Here is a 14,966-nt window from a genome sequence, read left to right as displayed (position 1 = left end):
CTGGATGCGATGTATCCAAAGATACTGAGGGATGTAAGGGTGGAAATTGTGGGGGCACTGGCCATAATCTTCCAACCGCCTTGGATGCAGGAGTGGTGCCAGAACACTGGAGAACTGCAAATGTTACACCCTTGTTCAAAAAAAAAGCTGTAAGGATAAGGCCAGCAATTACAGACCAGTCAGTTTAACCTCGGTGGTGGGAAAGCTTTTAGAAATGATAATTTGGGTCAAAATTAACAGTCACTTGGACAAGTGTGGATTAATTAAGGAAAGCTGGCACGGATTAAGGGTAAATTGTGTTAAACTAACTTGCTGGAGTTTTTTGAAGAGGTAACTGAAAGGGTTGATGAGGGTAATGCTGTTGATGTGGTGTACATGGACTTCCAGCTGTGAGGTGGATAGTGATAAATGTCAAGTTGACATAGAAAGGCTGGTGGAATGGCTGGACAAGTGGCAGCTGGAATTTAATGTTGAGAAGTGTGAGGTGATTCATTTTGGTAGGAAGAAAGAGAGACAATATAAATTAAAGGGATGAAAGGATGCAATTCTAAAGGGGGTGCTGGAGCAGAGGGATCTGGGAGTATATGTGCACAAATCATTGAAGGTGGCAGGGCAGTCTGAGAAAGTGGCTAATAAAGTATATGGGATTCTGGGCTTTATAGATAGGGGCATAGAGTATAAAAGCATGCAAGTTATGATAAACCTGTATAAAACACTGGTTCGGCCTCAACTGGAGTATCGTGTCCAGTTCTGGGCATCAGACTTCAGGAAGGATGTGAAGGCATTAGAGAAGGTGCACAAAAGATTTGCGAGAATGGTTCTAGAGATGAGGAACTTCAGATATATGGGTAGGTTGGGAAAGCTGGGACTATTCTCCTTGGACAAGGGTAGATTAAGAGGAGATTTGATAGAGGTGTTCAAAATTATGAGGGATCTGGACAAGGTAGATTGGGAGAAACTGTTCCCATTGGCAGGAGGATTGAGAACCCAAGGACACCGAGTTAAGGTGATTGGGAAAAAAGTCAATGGTGACATGAGGAAAAGCTCTTTAATGCAGTGAGCAGTTAGGGATTGGAATGCACTGCTTGAGAGTGTAGTGGAGGCAGATTCAATCAAGGCATTCAAAATAGAATTTGATAACTATACGAAGAGAAAAAATTTGCAGGGCTATGGGGAAAAGGCAGGGGAGTGGGACTGGGTGAGTTACGCTTGCAGAGAACTGGCTTGGACACAATGGGCCGAATGGCTGCCTTCTGTGGTGTAATCATTCTGGGACTCTATGATGATGTACCGATATGAGTGTTTCTTGTTGGAGTCAAACAAAACTGGCGTTCTAGTATGGGGCATTGGGTTGAACCCATTGTCATATTAATGGCTGCAGTAATCACACAATACTGTCCTTTCCCTTTAGATATGATATTAGTTTGGTCATTGTCCCACATACCTATTCCATTCTGACACTGCGGTGATTCTTTGTCAAGGGATGAACCCACGAATTAGAACAGTATGTTGATGGACTACATCACACCTACAAACACACGTTATCCCTTTCAGAGTAAACAGTCCATATTTGTCATAGAGTCATAGAGTTATACAGCACAGAAACAGGCCCTTCAGCCCATCGTGTCTGTGCCAGCCATCAAGCATCTAACTATTCTAATCCCATTTTCCTGCACTTGGCCTATAGCCTTGTATGCTATGGCATTTCAAGTGCTCATCTAAAAATTTCTTAAATGTTGTGAGGGTTCCTGCCTCTACCACCCCTTCAGGCATTGTGTTCCAGATTCCAACCACCCTCTGGGTGAAATTTTTTTTCCTCAAATCCCCTCTAAACCTCCTTCCCCTTACCGCAAATCATTGCCCCTTGGTTATTGACACCTCCGCGAAGGGAAAAAGTTTCTTCCCATCTACTCTATCAATGTCCCTCATAATTTTGTATACCTCAATCAGGTCTCCCCTCAGCCTTCTCTGCTCTAAGGAAAACAACCCTAGCCTTTCCAGTCTCTCTTCATAGCTGAAATGCTCCAGCCCAGGCAACATCTTGGTGAATCTCCTCTGCACCCCCTCCAGTGCAATCACATCCTTCCTAAAGTGTGGTGCCCAGAACTGTACACAGTACTCCAGCTGTGGCCTAACTAGCATTTTATACAGCTCCATCTTAACCTCCCTGCTCTTATTTGGTGCTATCCAATTCTTAATCAAATATCTTGGATATTCCTCATATTATTTATGGATCAGTCCTAGCTTTGAGTCTTCCAACATTCCAATCTACCCTATACAACATACAAGATTTTTGTTTCAGTTGCTATCATTAATGGTGACAGTGAAAGTACCAGATTTTTATAAAAACCCATTTGGTTCACTTATGTCCTTTAGGGAAGGGAATCTGCCATCCTTACCCAGTCTGGTCTATATGCAACTCCAGACCTACAGCAATGTGGTTAACTCTTAACTGGCCTCTGAAATGACCTAGCAGGCTTAGCATCACCGTCTCAAGGTCAATTAAGGATGGACAATAAATGCTGACCTTGCCAGTCACACCCACATCCTGTAAATGAATAAAAAAAATGTAACTCATCTTTTTCCAGTATTTGCACCCTCCAGATGGTTTCATTACTGGTTCTACCCTGACCGATTAGGCATGTTACACAATTCCATATTCTCTCTGGTTGATGTTACGCGCTGGTGGCGATCAGCAGTAATGCAATGATTATCCACATTTTATCCCTGTTGGATAGAAACAAACACAGCATTTATTCTCCACCTAGTTATCTGACACTTGCTTTTTTTTGTATGGTTATACTGCTCTCCACAGTACCAAATATATTGTGGTTCCTTCCCTCGTTTCTGGACAAACAATTTGTCAGCGACGGTCACACCCCATGAATTAACAAAAAAAAATTAAGTTTTGTTTCTCCCAATTTATCCATAACATCATATGGACCTTTCCAATTGGCCTCCCAGCTCCCGCCCCCTTAAAAAATATTTTTTTAGCATTACTTGACGTCTGTTGAATAGTTAATGCAATGGGTGGGACAGTTATCCCTGATGGTATTGAGATGGGCAGCACACATATTTTCTGCTGTCTGTAGCAGGGAGGATGCTACGATTTGTTGGAAGTTCTGGAGAAATTGGTCATGAGTTTGATAAATAGCAATGAGGAGTGGGACCCCAGTGGGGTGCGCAGTCTGCATTTGCTGACCTCATGAGCTCAAATGAGCTGTGACTGGAGTGAACAGGAGTGGCCTGAATGGTCATTAAGACACCAGGCAGAGCAATGACCCAGTCACTGTTTTATACCAGGCCATAAAATCCCTTTATGATATCTTCCTTCAGTGCCATTTTTATAGAGCGCTGAAAGTGCTTTACTGTCCTAGTAGACTCTGGATGAGAGGGGATGGGGAAATGTTGTTCCACACTGACAAAACAACAGAGTTGTTGCATTATTTATGCTGTGAAATGAGAACCATGAGCACTCTCTATCCTTTTCAGGAAGCCCCATTTGATAAAGATCTGTTCCCACCAAATTCTAGCTGTAGTTACTGCATTATTTTTACAGACTGGGAAAGCTTCAATCCAACAGCTAAACATCTCCGCAACTATCACGATGAACTGGTACCCTCCTTCTGCTGCGCCTGTATGATCCATCATTCAGATGGGACGTGCCTGTTTGTTGTTTGACAGAAGCTGGTTTCATTTAGAAACAGATGAGACACAGGTTCAGGTGGTCCTGGACATCCCGGAGCATTATTGGCCATTAATTACAATTAGGTAGCGTGTTGAGGACTTTAGAAATGGAAGCATACCCACCCCCCCACCCCCCTCCCCATCCCACCACACTTTGATGCACAAATAAAATTAATTATTTTCTGAGGCATAGAGGTGTGACCCAAGTCAAATTAGAGCCTTATCCTGGTGATACAAAACCTCATCATGTAGGACGGGTAAATCCATACTTGATGCAAAGGATGAGGGAAGATCTTTCCCGTGGTGCATGGCCAAAGCCACATTAGGGTTAGTGCCCTGACAATTTTTAAATCAGATGTAACTGGAGTCTGCCTTTCTAACTTTCCAGATGCCTGTCTGCTTCTTCTTTACCACATGTCCCAACACAGGGCTCCATCTGTAATGGCAAGGACCACAAAAGGAGGCTGAGTTGGGCTTGGCTGTAATCCATTGATTAGCTCTGTCTATAGTCTGCTGGCTTTAATGTTTAGCATGCTGGTAGTGCTGTGTTGGAGTTTCAGTAGTTTGGTGCCTCATTCTGTGATAGATCTGTTGCTGCTGCTGGCTACACTCCCCATTGAATTTGGGTTAGTCTCCTGGCTTGATGGTGCTGGAGGAGTGAGGGATGTGGTGGAATGTAACTCTGCAGCTGATCGCTCACAACACCTCATGGGTGCCTAGTTTTGCCCTGTTTGCAAGGAAACGAATGATCTCATTGTGCGAAAGCAAAATACTGCGGATGCTGGAAATCTTAAATAAAAACAGAAAAAGCTGGAAATACTCAGCAGGTCAGGCAGCATATGTGGAGATAGAAGATAAAGGAAACAAAATGAGGGCAGAGGTTATGGTCTGAAATTGTTGAATTCAATGCTGAGTCTGGAAGACTGTAAAGTGCCCTGTTCTTCGAGTCTACATTGAACTTCATTGGAACACTGCAGGAGGTCAAAATTGAGAAATGTTACGAACATGTGGTGCAACGTGGGTGGTTCCCAATGTTCAACTCCTGACCTGACTGCATCAAGTGCCTTTGTATTAGAGTTTCGCACCTTGTGTTTTATTTTTCAAATAAACAGACAGCGACAGGCTTTCTTGTCGGTTTTAAAACAGAAAGTCAATTGTTTATTGATCAATACACCTTATCCCGAAATTGTTGCGACCGCATCCACTCACATATTCGGTTGCGCGCGCACACACACACACACACACACAGACAAATAGAAAAGGGAAAAAGGTGACTTTTAGTGGGGGGAAGTTTATGATAAACCTTCTCTTCCAAATCAAGTTCTCGATGGGTACAGACCTGAGATGATTATAGATTTCTCTCTTGATTGAAGGTTCTGTTGAAGCTGTTAGGAAGTTGCGCTCTCTCTTTTTGGCTGTCTTTTTTACAGTAATGCTGATATCTCACCTCCTGTTACGAGATACTCTCGTCTCTTAGCCATGGTAATCACACAATGGCCCAGGACGTGGCTACTTCACACCTTCTTGTTTCAGAAGAAGACATTCAATTCTGGAATGTTTTCAGGATAGGTGTAAGATGGGTTCAATTGACACCTCTTAGCTTTGAAGTTTTGTCCTTTGTCTTTGTCAGACAGTTTGGGTAGACAAAAGGCTAATTCTCTTTTATCTTCAGCAACCATTTTAGACCATTGTTTACTTTTTAAAATAAAGGTAATTTTTTTGAAAGACCATATCAGTTTTGCATAACTCTTCAGAGCTAGTCCATCATTGTATCATTGCACTTCTGATGTGCGTGACAGAAGTCAGAGTGGGAGCAAGGTGGAGAATTAAAATGACAGGTTTCCTTTTCTTTGCAGGTTCTGCTTTTAACTAATTTTTCTTTTCGTTTTGCTTTCGGGAAGCAGCTGTTCATCATTCTGCCATTCAGACCTCCTCTAGACACATCTTTTGTTTCTTTACTAGTCCCATTACCATTCCCTTTAGCCTTGCGCTACCAACCTTTTTGTCATTTAATCTTTCCTGTCTTCACCCTATCACAGACCTTCCCTTTTGTTCTTTTTCCACCCTCCCCACTTTCACTTGCACTAAGCATTTCTACATTATTACATTTCTAACTTTTCCTAGTTCTGATGAAAGATCATTGACCTGAAACATTAACTCTGTTTCTCTCTGCACAGATGCTGCTTGACCTGCCGAGTATTTCCAGCATTTTCTGATCTCGTTGTGCAGGTGAATTGAAAGGAGAGGCAACAATGACTTGAACCTGGGCTGTAGTTAGCACTGGGCAGATTAGTCTTATCACTGGTCACATCTAACTTTTTTTCGTTGTCCACTAGGTCCTAATATGAAGTTTAAAGGTGCCTTTCACCCAGTGATTATCCATCCTGCCAATGTTTCTGAACTCAGCTCTGTACAGTACACGGATGAGGGTGAGTTATTTCCTTTTCTTGACCAATTCACACTTCCTCCCCCGGACCTGCCTTTTTCAACCCCTGCAGGGAGTCTTGCTGAGGTACAGATCCACCGTGACCAGGACTCTCTGCAGCTCTTCAACTGTGTGCCTGGATAATGAAGACTGAAGGTTATTCTACCATATGGGGCACCACCATCCCATATGATCTACTCATGTATATTTTCCAGCAGGAACGCCAATTAGGAATTCAACCACCTTCTGATGCCAATTATAACACCCCAACTACTGCCATCCAACTACTGCCATTCCAACTACTACCACACAATTACTGCCAAAACAAAAACTGCCTCCCCTACTCCTGCCAACCATCTACTGCCACCTCAACTACTGTCACCCAATCTCTGCCACTTCAACTACTGTCACCACAACTACTGTCATCTAACTACTGTCGTCTAACTACTGTCACCAAACTACTGTCACCCAGCTGCTGCCACCTCAACTACTGTCATCTAACTACTGTCACACAACTACTGCCACCTCAACTACTGCCGCCACAAAAACTGCCTCCACTACTCCTGCCACCCCAACTACTGCCACTCCAAATTCTGTCACCCAACTACCCAACTACTGCCACCCAACTAGTGCAACCACAAAAACTGCCTCCCCTACTCCTGCCATCCCAACTACTGTCACCTCAATTACTGTCACCCCAACTGCTGCCACTCCAATTATTTGTACTCGATTACTGCCACCACATCTACTGTCATCTAACTATTGCCACTCCAACTATTGCCACTTCAACTATTGCCACTTTAACTATTGCCACTCCAACTATTGCCACCCCAACTATTGCCCGTCAAACTCCGGCACCACAACTCCAGCCACCACAAATACTGCCACCACCACTACTCTCACTCCAACTACTGCCACTTCAACTACTGCCACCCCACTAACTTCCACTCCAACTACTGCACTCCAACTACTGCAGCTCCAACTAGTGCTACCCCAATAACTGCCAATCCAACTACAGCCACCACAACTACTTCCACCCAACTATTGCCACCTATCTACTGACATCCAAGTTGAGATTACCAACCTGAATACAGACCAGGAATCAGTCCTAGGAGCTACTGATCTTTATGACTCAGTTCTACACCAGGTAATGTCTTTCCCCACATGAGACTGTCTGGGGTGAAATATGAGTGGCATCATAAGCTGTTCGCATCCCACGCAATGTTCTGAATGTTCAGCTAAAGAACACATATGCTGTAATGTGCAGTACATGATATCTTACTAATCTGCTGGAATTTATTGAGCAAGTAACTAATGATGAGGGCTAATCACTGAATAGAAATCTACCACTGAATTTTGAAAAGGCATTTGGTGAAGTTCCACATGTGAGGCTTTTAAAGATGGTTAAGGCTTATGGGTAATAAGTGGTTGCACTCTCACCTCTTGAGTCAAAAGGTGAGAGGTTTGAGCCCCACACTGAGTGAAGACCAGGAACCCACCTCTGAGTACTGGGTTGACGTCCACTGGGGGTATTTGCATTGGGTGCGAATGGTCATCTCCCCAATCATAAAGGTTAGGTGGGGCTCTTTAGCCTTGGTTGCAGCCCACTTAGGAGAAGATGCTCTGAACTAAAAAATGTGAGGAAAGCAATGGGAAACTGCCACTGCTACTTTTCCCCAGTAAAACTCTCAAGAAACTCATGACTGAGACTTAATTTCCTATGCTTATCAGCCTCCCTGATTCTTTATTTGGCAGGACTAAGACTCGGTGCTGCTTGCAGTCTAGCCCGTGTAAAGGACATCTTGGTAAAAGCCACTGCAGAGATCGCTACAGAGAAAACGGAAATCTTCCGAGCACTTGTGGAACAGCTCTGTTTTTTGGGCGGAGAACAGATTCGTAACGTGGCGGTGCGTAGTTAGTTATAAACTGCATGTTGGAAACTAGTTTAAACAATGACAATGGGTGTAATCAGCACCATTCTTTGGAGTAGGAAATTTGGTACTTTGTTCAAATGGCTTCTTAAGCAAGGTGCCTGGATGATGTCATAGGTTAGGTGCTGTTATTACACTTTTGGGGCAAGCCCATTCTAAAGGGATGAAAACTTATGAAATTAATGACTTGTTCATTTGATTTTTCTTTCTGGACTTGGGGATCAAGGCTCCTGGTTAAAACAGAGTGGAGGATGTTGCTGTGAGTCAACATGGAAAGAGATTCAAATCCCAGCAGGCATTACTCAGGCTAATGAACATGTAATTCCTTCCATCACATTAGGTTCATGTCTTGGGAGCCATGCAGGTGAAATATAATCATGTGGCTGTTGCCCACCTACCTGTCCCTTTATCCAGTAAAGATGCACAATACAGGCTGACTGTTACAAATGCTCATGGAACCAGTTTTCAACTCATAGCAGCTGCTGGACAGCTTAGCCCAGTGGTAGCACAGCAGCTTCAGAGTCAGAGTGGGTTTAAGCCTCACTGTAGAGACTTGAGCACATAATTTAGGCTGGCATACTCAACACAGCAGCGAGGGAGTGCTGCACTGTTGGAGGTGCCGTCTTTCAAATGAGACGTTAAACTGAGGCCCCATCTGACCTCTCAGATGGATGTAAAAGATCCCATGACACTATTGGAAGAAGAGCGGGTGAATTCTCCCTAGTATCCTGGCCAATATGTATCCCTCAATCAACATCACTAAAACACAGATTGTGAGACAGAGTCATTTATCTCATTGCTGTTTGTGGGACATGGTTGTGGGGGTTGGGGTGGGGGCTGCAGAATTTGATCCGTCCTAATCTACTGGCCAGTCGTTAAAGCAGGATTATCACTGATCTCGGAAAAATGTAATTTGTAACCAAGACTACACTTCCTACCATGAAGGAAGCAGCTAGTATTAGCGTGCTGGGAGCAGGGGGTGGGGGGTGGTTAAATATCTCGGGATATCAGATAAAACAAGCTGAAATGTTCAAGCAGCTCTGAATTTCCTTTAATTTTCTTCTTGTCAGAATTTCAAGGCTGGGTGGAAATGGATTGTTTTTGTTTATTCTGCATTAATTATAATTTATTTAATTAGAAGGTGGTCGCTTTTGCTGGAGACTTGCTTTGCTGTTATTAATGCCAAACACTTCTTTCCCCTCAAGGAGTCTTTACATTCTGATTTGAACCCTTCTTCTAGATGGAGTGTGAGGAACTGTTTGCTGTCTGCTCGTCCTCCTTGGAGGAGGGTACGGAAATAGGGAGGAGCTTGGAGGGATTTGAAAAATGTGGGTGAGCGGGACAATGTTTGAGTTTGGGTACAGGCAGCAGTGTTTTGAATGAACTCAAGTTTACAAAGGGTAGCAGTTTGGTACAACTGAATAGCATGCTCGGTCATTTCAGAATACAGTTAAGAGTCAACCACATTGCTGTGAGTCTGCAGTCACATGTAGGCCAGATCAAGTAAGGATGGCAGATTTCCTTCTCTAAAGGACATTAGTGAACCAGATGGGTTTTTACAACGATCTAGTAGTTTCAGGGTCACCATTACTGGGATTATCTTTTAATTCCAGATTTATTAATGAAATTGAAACTCTACCAGCTGCCGAGGTAGATAGATTCTTGATAATCTATCAGGTGATAAGGTGAAAGGCTATCAGGGGTATGGGGGAATGTGGAGTCGAGCTTACAATCTGATCAGCTATGATCTTACTGAATGGCAGAGCAGGCCCGAAGGGCCGAGTGGCTTACTTCTGCTTCTAATTTGTATGTCAGCCCCTCATTCCCCTCTTCACCTTGAAATGGTGGAATTCCTCCCTTCTCTCATCCCTCCCACTTTCAAAAGTCTAACTCCCAAGCTAATTATCAATGAGCTATTAGTCGCCGACTATCCTCAATTGTCTCCAACACTTTTTAACCCCTGGTTGTGGTTCTGCACCATGGACCTTGACCCTTCAGCAGGAGGGTGGGTTGGGGCTGGGTCCTCAACCTAAATAGAAAAAAGTGTTTTCCTGGGAGATAGGGAGACTCTGGGGTAGACCTTAACTTTTACCGATGGCAGTAAACTGGAGTTAGTGCATTGGCTGCCCGTTATACACACCACCCGGACTGTTTTATCCACTGACTTTGAAGGTGAGAGTTAACGTAGTCCTCGGTCTGTGGTGAGAGGTCTGCATTCAGCAGGCTAGAGATGCCTATAGGCTTAGCTACAATATGAAGCAATACAATATAAGACCAACAGCATGATAAAGATATGAAATATGTTGCACACTGTAATTCTCCCTGTTGATATTCCAGTCACTCGGAGGCAACATTGCAAGTGGATCCCCCACGTCTGATCTGAATCCCATTCTAGCAGCTGCCAACTGTATCCTCGAACTGGCATCAATAGGTAGGTGTTCAGAGTTCTGGGTTGTCTTTTTAACAGCGATAGAAATGTAGGAACAGGAGGAGGTAATTCAGCCTGTGGAGCCTGATCCACCATTCAATTAGATCATGTCTGATATGTACCTCAACTCCATATACCGCTTTAATTCTGTAACCTTTAATGACTTTGCCTAACAAAAATCTATCAGTTGCAGTTTTGTCATTTTTTAGTTGACCCACAGCCTCAACAGCCTTTTGGGGAGACAGTTCCAGATTATCTCTACCCTTTGTGTGAAGAAGTGCTTCCTGACTGTTGAATGGCTGAGCTTTAATTTTAAGATTATGCTCCCTTGTTCTGGACTGTCTCAACTCCTTTAATCATAACACCTCCATTAGATCACCACTTAATCTTCTATAGTCAGGGGAATACAAACCAAATTTATGCAACCTTGCCTCATACCTTTTACCCCTGTTCATATTCTGGTGATTCTATAGTGCACCTCCTCCAAGGCCAATATATCCTCCATGAGGTTTGTGTCCAGAACTCAGTGTGATACCCAAAATGGGGCCTAAGTAAGGCTCTGTGCACCTGAAGCATCACTTCTTCCCCTTTGCTTCAGTTGTACAGACACATTTCCTTGGGATTGATCACCTGAATCTTTTTACAGGACTGCCAACTCTGGTTTCTATTCCTGGAGGTTTCATCACATAACCTACCACCTCCTACCGCCCTGTCCATATGTTCCTGCCATCCATCACCCAAACATGTCAATCCTCATGACAACTAGTCATTAAGGTGGTGACAATACCCACACCATTCTTCCTGAGGGTTGAAATTTAATACCGTATTCAACTGCTAGGTGGTGGGATATACAGGACCTGGCTTTGTGCACACTATACTGGCCTTGAGTATTGACCATGGCTCAGTGGGTAGCACTCTTACCTGTAACTTAGAGGTTAAGGGTTCAACTCCATTCCAGCAACCTGAGTATAAAGCCTAGGCTAACACTCCAATGCAATAGTGAGGGAGTGCAACCCTGTCAGAAGTGCTGCCTTTTTGGATGAGAAATTAAATCGAGGCCAGTCTGTTCTCTCAGGTGGAGAGAAAGGATCCCATGGAACTATTCGAAGTGTGGAATGGCTCATGTGGTGTATGAACAGCATGGACTAATTGGGCCGAATGGCCTTTTTCTGTGCTGTATATTTTATGTAAGAGTAGGTGAGTTCTTCCCAGTGACCTGACTAATATTTATCCCTCAATTAGCATCATTAAAACAGTTTATAAATTGGCTACTGCATTTCCTACCTTATCTACTCTTCAAAAGTACTTAATTGGCTGTAAAGCACTTTGGTATGCCCTGAGGCTCTTAAAGGTCTGCCTTTTGTTTCTTCATGCCAACTGGTTTTCCTACATGCTTCTGTTGCAGATAGGACAATGCAAGGGCAGAAAATCAAAGGGCATTCAGAGTCATCATCAGAGTTCAAGTTATTTACTCCCTTGAGGGTCTTCAATTCTTTAAAGATCTCCTGTCAATCTTCTCTTCTCCAAATTAAACAATCTCAATCTCCAGCTCATGAAACTACCAGTGCCCAGAACTGTACCCAGTACTCTTTGTATGGGTGCTGTTGATCATTACCTTCATTGTCTGCTTTATTGTTGGGAGAAGGTTTCTTTGTAAATGGTTTGTATCAGGTAAGAAACTGCTTTAGAGGCTCATTTCCTATCTAGTCACAGGCCAGAAGCTGTCGACTGACTCTGATTGTTTTGTAACTGTGAACAGCTCAACAATTGATGGTTAAGAATGAGCCCAAATGAGCTGCAGCTTGCAGGAATACTTGCTCGAATGTTGGGGAAAGGCAGCCGAATACGATTGTACAATATTACAAATATTTGCTTTCTTGCTTCCAACAGGAGGAAGAAGAGAAATTCGTTTCGATGAAAATTTCTTTGTTGGTTTTGGTAAAACAGCATTGAGGCCAGAAGAGGTTTTGTTGTCTGTATTCATACCGTATTCTACAAAGGTAGGTCTAGGAAGAGGTTATCAATGGGATCAGAAAGTGTATTGGGAAGCCAGTCCTGAAAATCCATCCCAGTGATGGATGGGTCTCATTTTTTTCCTTAGTGGGTGAGAGGGAATTTAAGAACTGTGATAAACTGGGAGAATTATATGATGAAAATAGCACGGATTTTTTGTTATTAAAGCCCAGGAAGCAAAGACACTAACAAAACTTGCATTTATATAGCACATTTAACATTGAAAAATACCCCAAGGCATTTCACAGAGCCCTAATCAGACAAAAATTGAGATATTAGGAGGAGTGACTAAAAGCTTAGTCAAAGAAATAGGTTTTAAGTAGGGTCTTAAAGGAGTAGAGGTAGAAGGCAGAAAGGCATGGAATTCCAGAGCAAAGCCTCTAGATGGCTGAAGGCATGGTCACTGATGATTGTGGAATGCATAAAAGGCCAGTGCCAGAGTTCTTGGAGAGTTGAAGAGCTGTCAATGTAGTGAACACAAGGGTGATGAGTGAATGGGGCTTGGTCTGGGTTAGGATGCAGGCAGCAAAGTTTTGAAGGAGCTCAAATTTACAGAGGGTGAAAAATGGAAAGCTGGCTAGGAGAGCATTGGAATAGTTAGGTCTGCAGATGTCAAAAGCATGGGTAAGAGTTTCAGCACAAGATTCGTTGGAGCAGGGGCAGAGATAGATGATAGAACGGAGGTGGTAGTCAGCAGTCTTTGTGATGGATAGAATGTAGGGTCAGAAACTCAGCTGAGAGTCAAATAGAAAACCGAGGTTGGAAATAGTCTGGTTCCGCCACATGCCAGGGGAGGGAACTGGAATTATTGGCCAGGGAACAGAAATTGCAGCTGGGGATGAAGACAATGGCTTTGGTCATTTGGACAGAAGGAAGAGGGAAGATAGTTTACCACTGTGATAGTCACTTTGGTTCAGGCCATTTTAGTGCTGTGGCAGAGATGGAAACCCATTTAGAGGGGTTCAAACAGGGAGTTGAGGGAAAGATGGGAACAGATTTGGGAGGCAACAACATGTTCAAGGACTTTAGAGAGGAAAGGGAGGTAAGAGATGGGTGGTAGTTTGCAAGGACAGAGAGGTCAAGGGTGGATTTTCTGAGGAAAGGGTGAAAAAGGTGGTTTTGAAAGGGAGGAAGGCAGTACAAGAGGGAAAAGGTCTATTTACAATTGCCAGGTCAGTATGGGGTCCAGGAAGGGGTCAGCAGTTTAGTGGGAATTGGGTCAAGGTTGAAAAGATGAGATAATTGAAAAAGTAGATAGGTAATGCTAAGGTTGGCTTTTAAAAGTATGAGGATTGTAGGGAAATGGGAGACTGAGGAAGATGAAGACTTCCATAGTTTCAACATCCTGGAAACAGAGACTACAATATCCAGATGGGTGGGGAGGAGTTTTGTTCAGGAAACCAGTGTTTCCTCTCATGTTGTGGAGTGTGTGCATCTTTTTTTTTACAGGATCCCTGCCCAGATGTCAGCCTGATTGACAGGCTTGGCTCCCTGTTGGGCAGGGAACACTCTGGAGCAGGGCACAGCTGCAGGAGCAGGTAAGAAACCTGCTGCAGCAGTAGTTGGAGTGTGAGGTTTGGTCCGATCCCTGTTCCTGAGGATGTCTGATCCCTGGGCAAAGGTTGGTGGTCCGATCTTGCAGGTTGGGGGGGCATGGTCCAATCCCAGGGAGTGGAGTATGAGCCCTGTTACCATGGTGGGATTTGATCCCAGGGGAGGCATTTAGCTTTTCCCTGAAGCTGTCCAAGTGAGAGAGGAATCGGAAGAGGGTGCCCTGGTACGGGAGCAGAATTCAATTCTTGGATGGGCCTAGGCTTTATGAAGAGTTATCGAGTAGTATCTGGCGTGAAAGAGAAAATGGACCTTCTTGAAAGCATTATTAGTAATGAAGTAAAAGGCGGGAGCGCCATTCAAGATATTGAGACAAAGCGAGTTGCTTGAAAGGGTCTGTTTCTGAAGAATTGAAAAAGACAATTGGTATGCGTTGCACCCATATTTTGTAAAATGAGTGCAAAGGTTGCCAATTTCGCAATGAGGTGGCCTGCACCCAATTTGCACAGGCACTTGTCCTGCTGCTAAATTGTCAGGCTCATTTCTTAGGGATCCTGAGAAGAGGTGGGGTGAGGGAATGGCGGGGTGGATGGGGGGGTGCCTAATGCTTGTTGAAGGACCCCTTTACAAAAGTAGTTACTGCTGAGTGGGGCTGGGGCTGGGGTTGGTCCCATCATGCCCAAGATTCTCCAGCAATCTCCTGGGCTGCCAACTACAGGAGGATTACTTTTAATTTCTTTAAAACAGTGCTCCCTTCCATCCCACAGTCTTCGTGATGGCCCCCATCCCCATGATCCTGGAGTAGGGCGAGCTGCCTGTGGAGGCGCGGCAGGCGCCAGTGCACTTGCCTAGAATATTCAGATGAGGCCCAAGCTCAATTTTAGATCAGCCTTGGGTGTCTCTGCTCATGTGTGTGCTACTTATACAAAGT

General features: G+C 44.0%; 1 protein-coding gene across 3 annotated transcripts in view; it reads left to right on the top strand.

Annotated features, from left to right (window-relative positions):
- The window catches only part of LOC137372321 (aldehyde oxidase 1-like), a 119,896-nt gene that overhangs the window by 34,924 nt on the left and 70,006 nt on the right, over positions 1-14,966 (top strand). For all 3 annotated transcript variants that reach the window (XM_068036160.1, XM_068036159.1, XM_068036158.1), the window contains 4 exons: positions 6,024-6,116; positions 7,868-8,019; positions 10,381-10,474; positions 12,362-12,471. In XM_068036160.1, the coding sequence (XP_067892261.1) occupies positions 6,024-6,116; positions 7,868-8,019; positions 10,381-10,474; positions 12,362-12,471 (449 nt within the window). The remainder of the gene's footprint in view (positions 1-6,023; positions 6,117-7,867; positions 8,020-10,380; positions 10,475-12,361; positions 12,472-14,966) is intronic.

Source organism: Heterodontus francisci, chromosome 7, assembly GCF_036365525.1.
Source record: "Heterodontus francisci isolate sHetFra1 chromosome 7, sHetFra1.hap1, whole genome shotgun sequence".
NCBI classification, from domain to species: domain Eukaryota; kingdom Metazoa; phylum Chordata; class Chondrichthyes; order Heterodontiformes; family Heterodontidae; genus Heterodontus; species Heterodontus francisci.
Note: the sequence above shows the minus strand (reverse complement) of the source record. Positions and strands in the feature narration are given on the sequence as shown.